The sequence below is a fragment of the Nicotiana sylvestris genome, chromosome 8, assembly GCF_000393655.2.
Source record: "Nicotiana sylvestris chromosome 8, ASM39365v2, whole genome shotgun sequence".
Lineage (NCBI taxonomy): Eukaryota > Viridiplantae > Streptophyta > Magnoliopsida > Solanales > Solanaceae > Nicotiana > Nicotiana sylvestris.
In genome coordinates, this window is record NC_091064.1 from 221280317 (window position 1) to 221292770 (window position 12454).

General features: G+C 36.1%; 2 protein-coding genes across 2 annotated transcripts; one reads left to right on the forward strand and one right to left on the reverse strand.

The window, feature by feature from the left end:
• Positions 1-3149: 3149 nt before the first annotated feature.
• Positions 3150-8739, forward strand: LOC104212052 (uncharacterized). The gene is made up of 17 exons (XM_009761236.2): positions 3150-3308; positions 3449-3558; positions 4342-4392; positions 4467-4642; positions 5054-5131; positions 5340-5451; positions 5561-5645; positions 5770-5821; positions 5909-5970; positions 6044-6159; positions 6243-6349; positions 6676-6744; positions 6941-6998; positions 7109-7182; positions 7832-7880; positions 8200-8279; positions 8480-8739. Exons 2-17 carry the CDS (start codon positions 3453-3455, stop codon positions 8540-8542), a joined length of 1338 nt encoding a protein of 445 aa, XP_009759538.1. The 5' UTR covers positions 3150-3308; positions 3449-3452; the 3' UTR covers positions 8543-8739.
• Positions 8740-10213: 1474 nt separating this feature from the next.
• LOC104212053 (ethylene-responsive transcription factor ERF061) lies at positions 10214-11580 on the reverse strand. Its single transcript, XM_009761237.2, has one exon. It carries the CDS (start codon positions 11267-11269, stop codon positions 10391-10393), a length of 879 nt encoding a protein of 292 aa, XP_009759539.1. The 5' UTR covers positions 11270-11580; the 3' UTR covers positions 10214-10390.
• Between the last annotated feature and the right edge of the window lie 874 nt (positions 11581-12454).

Genomic DNA, 12454 nt, shown 5'->3' on the forward strand with positions numbered 1-12454 from the left:
GGGGTCGTCGCATTCGCTTAAGAGGATTTCTGGTTAACTTAAGTTTGTGCTTCGCGAACGCGAGGCGTTGACCGCGTTCGCGAAGAAGGATTTGAAATAGCTGGGCAGAATATTTTAAAAGATCAATTCCGCGATTTCTAGCCTAAGTTCCACCATTTTTGGGCGATTTTAGAGCTTTTTTGAAGAGGATTGAAGAGGGAATCAAGGGGAAACACTTGGAGGTAAGATTTATGGACTCGATATTCAATCCTAATGTGTTTTCTACTTAATTAATCATGGAATTTATAGAATTTAAGCCTAAATATTGAAGAACTAGGGCTTGTAATTCGAGTCCTAAAATTAGGGATTTGAGGGGTCGTTTGTGGTTGGATTTTGGTGCTTTTAATATGAATGAACTCGGGGAGTGATAAGAAGTCTATTGATGTAATTTTTATCGGATTCCGAGACGTGGGCCTGGGGGTCGAGTTTGGCCAATTTCAGAATTTGTGTTGTAATTTGATTACTTTCGAATGAGTTTTATTCCCTTAGCATATTTTGATAGTTTTGCACTGATTTTGATTAGATTTGGAGCATCCGAAGGCCGATTCTAGAGGCAAAGGCATCGCGGGCTAGAGTTTGGATCGGATAGAGGTGAATAATGATTGTAAATATTGTCCTGAGGGTATGAAACCCCTGATTTCACATCGTTGTGCTATTTTGAGGTGACGCACACGCTAGATGACGAGCGTGGCGTCATGCACCATTAGGGATTGTGACTTGGTCTATCCCGTATGACTATTTAACTGCGTAATTTATTGAAAACTGTTTACTATCATCATGTTTTAGGTTGAATGCCATATTTGGGCCTCGTGCCAACTGTTTTGGACCCTTAGAGGATGTTTACTACTATTTCTCACTGTTTTGACTTTATACCTATACACTGTCATGCTATATTCTACTGTTTTTATAACTCAACCATGTTTACTCTATTTTGACATCTTAAATGATATTTTGAGCCGAGCATCATCTTTTACTGTGCTTGAGTGGCTTTTAGAGATTTCTGACTGAGTAGGGTCGATGGCCTGTATTGTGAGGTTATTATGGTATCGAGTTGCGCGCCGCAATGGTATTGAGCTGATTCATGATTTTGAGGCCGAGTGCCTGAGTTGTACGCCACAAGGTGGCTTGATATAAGGCCGAGAGCCTATTGATTATGCCACGAGATGGCGTGATATTGCGATTGGGCCGTAAGGGGTCCCTCCCGGAGTCTGTACACCTCTAGTAAGCGCGGGTACCCAGTGTGAGATGTGATATAGTACGAGGGACTGATGTTGTTCTATGTTATTGCCCAATGGGCTGGTTCTGTTGGTATTTTGCCCGAGAGGCTGATTTGTGTTTCTATCTTTTCTCCCTGTTTTTCATTTGCTCGTTTGAACTATTAAAAGATGTTTAAAGAGGTTTTTGCTGAACTAAGGTATTTTTATAAGTTTTCACTGTTTTATTGCATTGTATTGGCTTTATACTGCCTCTTTGTAGCATGTTGTTGTGTTTTACGTGTTTTCTTATCGCTCAGTTGCCTTTACTTTTATCACTCACTGAGTTGACGTACTCACATTACTCCCGCTCCTTGTGTGCAGATTCAAGAGCCTCGGGTCTTGCTAGCGAGGGTTGATTGCTTCCAGCAGCCTGTCCGGAGTTCACTAGGTAGTTGCTCGGCATTCGCAGCCCAGTGCTTCTCTTTCCTATCTTTATTCTCATTTGTACTGGATTTGTAGTAGACTATGTAGACTCTTCCTACTTTTAGACGGTTGTTTAGATGCTCATGACTGGTGACACCGCGATGTCAGGTTGTGTTTATTTCTGCACTTGATCTATTTCACGCTATTTTGGGATTTATTACTTACTAATGACTTAAAATTAAATTATTATATCTGTTTAGATGGATTGAGAATTTGTGTCGACTATCCTTGTTTCACGATAGGCTCCATCACGACCGGATCCGGATTTAGGGTCGTGACATTCGTATTACTTATTATTTACATAATAATTTAAATATGTTAAAATACACCATTCAATATAAATTTGAAATATACTCTTAGGAATAAGACAAAGAGAAAAAATATATGATTAAGATAAAAAGGAGAAGAAATGTATAGTAGAAATAAAAAGAAAAAGGAAAAGAAAAAGAAAAATGTTAGATTAATGAGAGATAATTTAAAAAATATTAATTTATTGTAAGGTTATTTTTGCCTTGAACAAATTAAGTTTCTGCTTCTGCTTCTCCTTTTTGGAAGAAGCTAGAATTTGTAGCTTTTCTCCAAAAATAGAAAAACTGCTTCTGCTGTTGCTCAGAAGTATTTTTTTATTTTGGCCAAACACCTTAAATTTTTCGAAAAGTACTTTTTTGATAAAAAAGTATTTTTGGCCGTCCTAAAGCTTGGCCAAACAAGCTCTAAGAAAGGCCGGAGAAGAAGCAGGGGTGAAAGAGAGAAAAGGTCAATTTTTGGGTCTATAGAATAAAAGGAGCCTAATCTTTTAGATAATATTATAAAATAGGACCGATATTAAATACCAGGACAACATGAGGACTATCTGTGCAAATTCTTGAGTTTCCAACATATAAATAGCACCTGGCTATTTGTAGTACCCCTATTTATAACATTTCCAATACTACTTCTTCTTCTTTTGACCTTCGAGTCTGAAGTTGCACTGTAGCATATTCAAGGTCCGAATTTGAAAATGTTAGATCCCTAATTTCAATTTCAGATCTGCATGTCTAAAATTTATTACGAGGGGTAAACTTTAAGAACTTTGCGGTTATTTTATAATCTCTTCGTTCATTTTTACTTGTTCATATTGGACTTTCACGTCTCTTAATAAATAAATAAATACAATATATATTATCATATAACCCCTAAAAATAATAACATTTCAAAAGGCGAAATAATTTTGGAAATGAGTAATTAATTGTAAAGGTAAAATAAGAATTTTTTTTGTCATTTTTTTGATTTGCTAAAATAGACAACTAAAGGTGAAAATATATTTTTAATATTATAGACAAGTAAAACGGTTATTTGTGTGCGCTTCACCCGTTTACAGCTATGCAAATGTGGTCCAAATCCCATATATGCATCCAGCGTTCCAGCCAAACCAAATCGTACGGCCCAGAATTTTCAATAAATTCACCTTTTCCCCGCCAAGCCTAATGCTTTATTATCCTGTCCTCGTTTGTTTTTCCCGCCATTTCCAGGTTCCTCTCTTCTAGATCTTCATCGCCGCCCCCGCCGGTTGTCTCCACTGCCACCTCCATCCGGTGATTCAACTTTATCGTGAGTCTTATTATAGCTTTGCATTTGTCTATTATCGATTTCCTTAAACCCTAGCTTTTACTCTGCTGAACAAAATGTAAAACATTTTTTATTTACATTGCCGCGTCAATTTCTATAAATTTGGATTAAAAAAATTGTAGGAAAATGACAAGAGAAGAAGTTGAGAATGGAAAAGACTACATGTTAATAGACGGAGAGGACAATGCCGTTCCAGATGGATTTAACGCTGATTATCTAAAAGCTTATTACGGTAAACCTTCGTTTTCGAGCATTTTAACCTGTTTATTTTTACACATATACGAATCCGGGATTTTAACTTTATGAGTTCGAGTTCGGAATTGTAACACTGCTCATTTGATTTACTGGATTGGAAATCTATTATTTGTACTTCCTTAGTGGATTTTTAACACATATACAGTGTCACATATAATAGATGCTATGATTAGACATCTGTACATCCATATAGGGATAAGCTTGAGATCTGTAGAACCTTTAGTTTTAGATAAATCTAATTTGCCAACCGACGGACATGTGATTTCTTACTGGAATAAAATGGGCTTGAGTAGAGAGGAATGGGTACAGATGAGCCATCTGGTCAATTCCGACTAGTTTATGATTGAGATGTAAGTGTAAAGTGACTGACTTCTCAGTTGTCCATTTAACAGAATTGAACTTGGTAGTTATTCAGTGGATGTTGATGAAACAAACAGTTGGTACCTGAATGCTTGTTTGGGAATTGTGTACATACCTCTTCAATTATGAATTGGATTATCTTAAGTACAATCAAATGAATAGTGTTCTTATCGTGCTTATCAATATATTCTGAAGGATGCTTTGACATCTTTTCTGCCTTGAATGCAATTTTGATTTGGAAAATTCCGAAATTGACGTGATAGAGCTATGTTGTTGCAAAGTTTGTACCTTCCTCAATCCCTCTTCCTTAAATAAGAAATTCTCTCACTATACATTACTTTTTATTTGGTTTCAAAGCCAATATTAATTGATTTCTCAAGCTAAGTTTTCTCTGTTGCAGGAAAGCTTTTCCCTTGTGCTGATATGTTCAAGTGGCTGTCTTATGGCAATGGTAAAAGCAGTTCCTCGATAGAGTTTCTCATGTTATATTTCTTCTGTAACATTGTGCTATTGTGGGTTCTCCAGATGGAAAGCATCCAGGTTGTGATCACTCATACTCTGGTCGGAGGGAGTTTTCATTCACATTGGATAATGATATTTACTTGCGATTTCAATCATTTAATACTGCATCTGAGCTGGAAAGTGCTATCAAGGAGAAGTGTCCTTTTAAAATAGACATTGGACCTGTCTACAGCGTGGATGTAAGATCTCTGTTATTGTCTTTCTCCCTGCATTGATGCTTCATTTTAGTACCTATGTACAAAACGATTCGGAAAAAGCTTCTTATAGTGAATCTGCTGAATTTGTTGCTTTTATGTGGCAGACGTTCTAACAAAGGTTGTTTTTCCTACTATAACTGCATGTTACTTCACTTCAAAAGAAAAATGGAGTTTCTTTTAGCTGAAACACTTAAAACGGCTATACATTAAGTTATTGATATGCTTACTTTCATTCTAATGCTTCTTCATAGCCTAAGTAGCCCCAATTTCTCTGTCTTCTTACTTCTCGGGGAAGAGGAGTGTGTTTTTGTGAATCATTAAGTTATTTCAGCAGGATAAATATATTCTAACTTTTTTTTATTAACACTTAGAATGTTCTTTTCTGTGTTGCAGCCCTCAAAAAGGCATGCCTATTCACAAGGTGGTGATAATATATTCACGCCTGTGGAAAGAGAGCTTGTGTTTGATATTGTAAGCTCTTGTCTCTTTTCGTTTTCTTGAGCCGAGGGTCTTTTAGAAATAGCCTCTCTACCCTTTGGGGTAGGGGTAAGGTCTGCGTACACTCTACACTCACCGGGTTGTTGTTGTTGTATTCAAACTTGAAATATCAAATTATCTGCAGAAAAGACACCAATTCATGTTTCAGCTAAAATTTTGTCGAATGCATATTTAACTGCAGGATATTTCCGATTATGATGATGTTAGATATTGCTGTTCAGGAGCTGATGTTTGTTTGGAGTGCTGGCCACTAATGACAGTTGCTATCAAGGTCATTGATACTTCTCTCAGAGGTATAGTCTGTATGATATGAAAAAACAAGCTGGTCATTTGCCCAAGGAACCATTTTGCACCTTTGATTTGCTTAACCGGGTACTTCTGCAATTGAATGTTGAATAACAGATGACTTTGGGTTTAGTCACATTCTGTGGGTATACAGTGGTAGGCGTGGTGTCCATTGTTGGGTTTGTGATGGAAAAGCAAGAAGGTACTGCTACAATTATAACCAGAAGTGTATTACAATTGCTGTTTGCTCTAGTATTTATTGATATAGTTATTGTCTTGATATTTTACTGGTTTTATATTGTTCTTATAACCATCATCACAATCAGGTTAAACAATGAACAGCGGGCTGCAATTGCTGATTATTTTCGTGTCTACAAGGTATTTGAGGATGTTTTTACATGCATGCTATCGGAGACTATGATGGCTCGAGGTTGTAACAGAAAAAATGTTTTGTTTATCATTCAGGGCAATGAGAATAGCAATAAAAAGGTTTCTCTAGTGGGTCCTGCACTTCATCCTTTCCTCGCGTAAGGTTTTCTCCATTTAATTCCTTTTCATTTCGGTTTAGGATCTTTTCTGAGTCGTATTCAACCTTTGCAGGAGATCATATACTGATGTCTTACAAGGTTACTTTGAGAAAAGACTTCTATCAAGTCAAAATTTGTTCCTGAATGAGGAGAGGTTTGAGAAGATACTGGAAATGATACCTGACGAATGTATGCAAGTTTTCACCTTTCATTACTTGTTTTAATCTCTTTCATTTCGTCGAGTTTTTAGTGAAGTTGGGGTGATTTTGCAGCTATTACATCTGAGCTCCGGGGAAAGTGGCTGTCTAACAAGCGCTCAAAAGAAGATATTAATGTTGTTCGTTGGGAACAACTAAAACATCTGTTATCTAGTAAAAAGGTAGAAATCATCTTATACTGACCAGTACTTTCGGGAGGTTAATGTTTTTCACTGTCTTTTTAATCGCACGACCCAAGTTTGTTCTAATTATTAGTCTTGAAAGCATTGAGATTTTTTTGCTGTGTCATTGTTCCATTATCCAAGATCTATCATGTTCCTTCACCAATTGAGTGAGCCATGGTATTGTTTTGGTAATTAGGTAAAAGTTGTGGATGTATTTCTTGCTCTTCTACTATCTGGTTGGAGCTTTTCATTGCTTGTACGTCAAGTTTATAATGCAGTGCTTCATCTGTTTCTGTTACCCATGGTTCTGTTTTGCATTTCAGGGCCAGGGTCATCGCAGATGCATCGAAGAGATTGTGTTTTCTTTTACCTATCCAAGACTTGATATGGAGGTTTGTGTTATTTACAGTTTCCTACCCTTTTTGGGACCTCAGTTCTGCTTATATGGAGTATGAACATTTAAATCTTTTGTATAACACATGGGAATAACATGCTTGTAGAGCAACAAATAAAATGGGACTTGATTATATTTCTTTGATGTTTTACGGCATAAATTCAAACTGAAGATTTGCTTCTTTTACCTCTCAGGTATCAAAGCACATGAATCACTTATTAAAAGCTCCTTTCTGTGTGCACCCCAAAACAGGTATGCACCTACAAGACAAGACACTTGAATCATTACAGTTTCTTATCATTGGCTATTTTTCGTCTCTGATCTTTACATTTTAACAGAATCTTTACGCTTCTTTTTGTTAGGCCGCATTTGTATTCCTATTGATCCCAATAAGTGTGACGAGCTTGATCCTTCTGCTGTTCCAACCCTTTCCAAGGTGAACGATCCTTGAATAGTTTGTCTTTTAGCATTTTCAAGATATCATTGATAATTTCAATTTGTTGATTCTTGTACAATATGCTACTATATGAGAAGTAAAATTAAGGTTTCTAATGTCATTTGGAAGACCATATAGAAAAATTGCCTATCATCATGGATGATCAAACTTAATTTTTCAAAACCACAGTAGTTAAGCTTGTCCCTTCCCAAGTCTTCCATAATCAAGTGTTCCATTCAGAAGCAAATGGTTTCCTCATGATCCAACTACTGTTTGCTACCTCGCCTGATTGGCATACTTTCAGATGTTCAATTAGTCAAGGCTAGTTGTAGTTACGGCAAAAGGTACTGAACCCGGTCAAATGAATTTCTACCCTTATAGTCGAGACCAGACTGTTATTCTTTTCCAGTTCCAGTATATTACTGAATATGGTGTAATGCTGTTAACGATCCTATCCATTATTCAGTTATAGAATGGTTAGTGCACCTATGATATAAGTTAATCATATCATTATTTTCATCCCTTTGCATCCAGAAGTTGTAAAATTTGGCAGTATATTATCAAATAATTTGAAGTACGCGGCGACACTTTTCTTATTCCAGCTAATTTCTTTTTTCCTTTTATTGATACTAATTTGACTGTATTGTAGCTTATTGGAGATCTTAATGCTGGAGGTTTTATAGCAGAAGGGGACAATGGTAAGGAAAAAGGGAACAATAGTATACTGAATTCTTTCTCTTCATTTTTACTTGTATTTTTTAGATAATTATTTCTGATCCCTTTTGTTCTTTCCATCAAGTGGTGTCAGAAATAGCAATGATTTACTTGTGGTTCTTAGCTGATATTCCATTAAACTAAAGCATTGATCATTCAGCTATTATAACTTGTGAATTTCACTCTAGCCGGACTATTTACTATCTAAACGTTGAGCCTCTTTGTAATTGTGTCCCTATATTTAACTTGGTTCTGTTTCCATGAAATTTATGGTTTTACTCTTTGATGTTCACTTTATCGCAGAATGGGATGGAACATCTTTCGTACAATGTGTTAAATACTTTAAGGAACACTTCTTGGATCCTCTGCATAAGTCTTGCAAGGTACATCTCAACAACTTGAAATAAATCGTCCTTGCATTTATCTTGCCATGCCTGTCCTTTCAATAGTAGTTTATCATACTCGTTCAGAAATTGTGAGCAACTAATAATATATTTAAGCATGTAAATTTTTCTCTAACTGCCATCGATTTTTAACATTAAACTCATTGGTGGGGAAACTGACATCGCTCATAACCATGCAGGAGGAGATAGAGACTTCTTATAATGCAAAGGTTAAGCAGTCCAGGAATTCAATTAGCTGGTAGTGTTCTTGTAAGATCTTCAATATACATGTGTTTGTTTATGACCCTGCTGGTCATTGTAATTATGTGTTTAGTACTATGTCTTGTGCTTAATTTGTTAAGTCTTATGCTTAATTTGAGTGATAAAGCGTGTAATATGCTCTCCCCCCCCCCCCCATGTGTTGGGGGTTGTACTAAATGTTAATGTGTAGTTTCCCTCTTGAGACTTGTAGCGTCGAAATCAAATTCTCATTGCAGTTGACAAATCTTACTAAAACATACGGATTAGCTTCCAATACAACGTTGTCTTCCAAGAATATGGTAAGTTTTGTTCATTTAAATGAAGTAATGAACTTATAACTGGTTCAAACTGGTATTATCAAAACTCAGAAGATTTTGTTGACTATTGTGGATATGTGGTCTGTGAGACAAATAGTGGGCTTTGGTTCTTTGCATTCCTACGGTTCTAAAGGTGTCAGGTGAGCGTTAATGAGACATCACCATCGCCTGCTTTGACCTCACTGTATTAGATCGATTCACACCAGGTTTCAGGACCATTTCATTTTACTTCTTTAAATTTGTAGACAAACCAAGCCATAGTCAGAGAAACATGGATATAATTATCTTGTAAAGTAGATAAAGAAAAAATATTGTCGAGGTACTGTTCCTTTTTTATGTGACACTTTCTTTTTAGTTTGTTCGAACAAGAATGACATATTTTTTATTTGGAAGCTCGTTTAACTTTAAACTTTTTATTATACTCTTTATGAAATACTTTTATAGTTACAGAAACGTTTTGACATGTTTAAGAACACAAAACTGGAGGGAGGGAGAGGAGGGGTTTAGGTTATAAGGGCAGCCTGGTGCACTAAGCTCCCGATATGCGCGGGGTCCAGGGAAGGCCGGACCATAAGGGTTTATCGTACGCAGCCTTACCTTGCATTTCTGCAAGAGGCTGTTTCTACGGCTCGAACCCGTGACCTCCTGGTCACATGGCAACAACTTTACCAGCTACGTCATGGCTCCCTTTAGGGGTTTAGGTTATAAAAAGAACGAAAAACTGAATGTAGGTAAGCATTGAAGCATCAACAGGACCACAGTGACTTGGTAGTGAGCTCTGTGCTTCACATGTGGCCTTCTCAAATCTCAAATAGTCAACTAGCTTTGTGCATCACATGTTACACGGTATGGCCAATCTAGGATATGTGGCACTGTTCCTTTTCACACTTATTTTCCTCAAGATTTTCTTTCTGCTTTTTCTCAAGCTGATTTGAGAATCGAGATGAAAACCAAATCATCATACCTTTTAAGTACAGTTGCGTCTCATTACAGTTTGCATGCACCTTGACTATTTCATTAGTATTCATTACTTCTCACTAACATAGATATTTGATTAACTATGCTCAGCTTAAACAAATAAGAAGAAATCATCTAATCTTTTTTTTTTCTCTACTGAGATTTGACCAAATCACCATCATATTGGAAGTACTACACAAGCTTTCTGTGAAATATCTTCTTTTCCTACTTTAAACTTAGTATGAGTTGTCATTTCTCATTGCATCACTTAAGCACAATATTTTCATTCCAAAAGGATTTAAAAAGATGGATGCCAAACTAGAAACTTGTTTTAAATATCACTAATTTTATGAGTAATAGCAAAACCCCACAAACTTGATACAGATACTTGGGAATAAATAGAGCTCAAATATGTCCATTCATCCCATAAGGAAACACAAGACAAACTCAAAAGTAGTCATAAATAGATAGCTAAACTTCAAAATTAACCATTTACATTTCCCACAACATAAAATGGTACCACTAAATCCCAAGAAAAACTCCTAATTTAACTTAACAAACCAATACTGAAAAATTCTAATTAGCAAGAACTTCCCATATCAACTCAGGATCAAAAGAAGGCATTCTTGCAAGCGAACAGCTATCAAATTCAGATTCCATTAATGGCTCCTTTAAACAGTCACCAAAAATAGAACAATCTGAATTCTCACTTTTCCATAATCCATCTTCAGAAACACTTGGTGAAATCACATCACCAACCAAAGAAGAAGTAGAAGATGATGAATCCATAGTTTCTTTAACTTTACTCTCATTTTCACTCTTTTTCTTGGCACCCTTTTTAGCTTTCTCTCTTTTCACCTTTTGACAAATAGCTTGAATTTTAGCATCCACTGCATTCTTCACAGCATTCATTTTTTCACTATCTCCAAATCCCAACTTACTCGGATCGCGAATATTAGGAAAATTCAAACGTGCATATTCGCCTCGAAGTTTATATGCTGCTCTGTCATAAGCATAAGCAGCAGCTTCAGCAGTGTCATAAGTACCTAACCAAACTCTCATTCTATTCTGTGGAAGTCTTATTTCTGCAACCCATTTTCCCCAATGCCTCTGTCTCACTCCCCTATATAATTTTTTCTTCTCTGGAAACCTGTAACTCTGTGCATACAAAGAGTTATGAAATGGGAAAGTTGTGGAAGTTGCTGGTATTGAGATATTTGTTATGTTTTCTTGACAGAATTTTTGTAGCAAATCTCTTTGTCTAAGGTAAACTGATGAACCTAAAGGCTCAAAAACAGGGCAAGTCATTTGATTTGTTTCTTGACAATGAGAAAATATTGAGTCCAATGTGTTTGTACCACTTGTTAAAAGTAATTGAGATAATGAAGATCGAATTTGAGCACCCTCATCAAATATGCTAGACATCGTGTTGTTGTTTTCTTGGATTGTGTTCATTATCACTTCATAAAATTAGACAACAGAAGTGAGAAAAACAGAGGAGAAAACAGAGCAAAACAGAGGAGAAAACAGAGGAGAAAACAGAGGAAAACAGAGGAAAACAGAGGAGAAAACAGGGTACTAAAAAAATTTGCCGCTTTTTTCTAAAGTTAAATCCACTAATCCAGAGAAAAATTTGAGGATTAATGGAGAATTTGGAGAATTAAAAATCAAAGAAGTCAAAAAAAAAAACAGAGAAATGGTTGGAGAAAAATGTTGTGTTGTTGTTTTGAAATGAATAATGGAAGAGTAGAGGACAGTTGGGAATAGAGATTTTTGAGTTTGATATCTAAGTTTGGTTTCCTCTTTGCTGTATTTATAGCTGCTGAAAAAAAGGATTTTTCTGTTTAAAGTTAAGGCCCCATAACTTTTTTTTTTTTGTATTCAAAAATTGGCATTTATGATTCAACTTTTTACTCTTATCTACTACAAGTCCTTTGTAATCTCTATATTACCCTTGTAGTAATTGTGGCTGAAAAGTAGTTTCATGTTTTATTCAAAGGGAATTAATCTATTTACTAGATAAGTTTTTTAGGGCCCGTTTGGCCATTAAAAATAATTCATTTTTTTCGGAATCAGTATTTTACCGTAAAATTTTCAAATTTTGCTTGAAATTGAATTTCAGAATTTTTTTAAAATTTTTAAAAACTCCAAAAAACTGTTTTTGAAATTTACTTCAAATCCTCAAAAACAACTCTAATTGTATTCATGCTCAAAGTTTAAACACAATTCTGATTTTCAAATACCATTTTCACTTTTTTTAACCGGAATTTCATAATTTTAATGTCCAAACACCCACTTATTTGATTTTTTTTCGGGGGTGGGGGTGGGGTGGGGGAGTGGAGGTTGGGAAGGCTCTGAGATGGCAATAAAATAGGAAGATAAGGACCTAGTTTAGACAAGAGGGGTTGCTCTGATGGTAAGCAACCCCCACTTCCAACCGAGAGGTTGTGAGTTCGAGTCTCCCAAGAGCAAGATGGGAAGTTCTTGGAGGGAATGATGCCGGGGGTCTATTTCTATTTGGAAACAGTCTCTCTACCCTAGGGTAGGGGTAAGGTATGCGTACACACTACCCTCCCCAGACCCCACTAAGTAGGATTATACTGGGTTGTTGTTGTTGTATAGTCTTGATCGCACATTTTA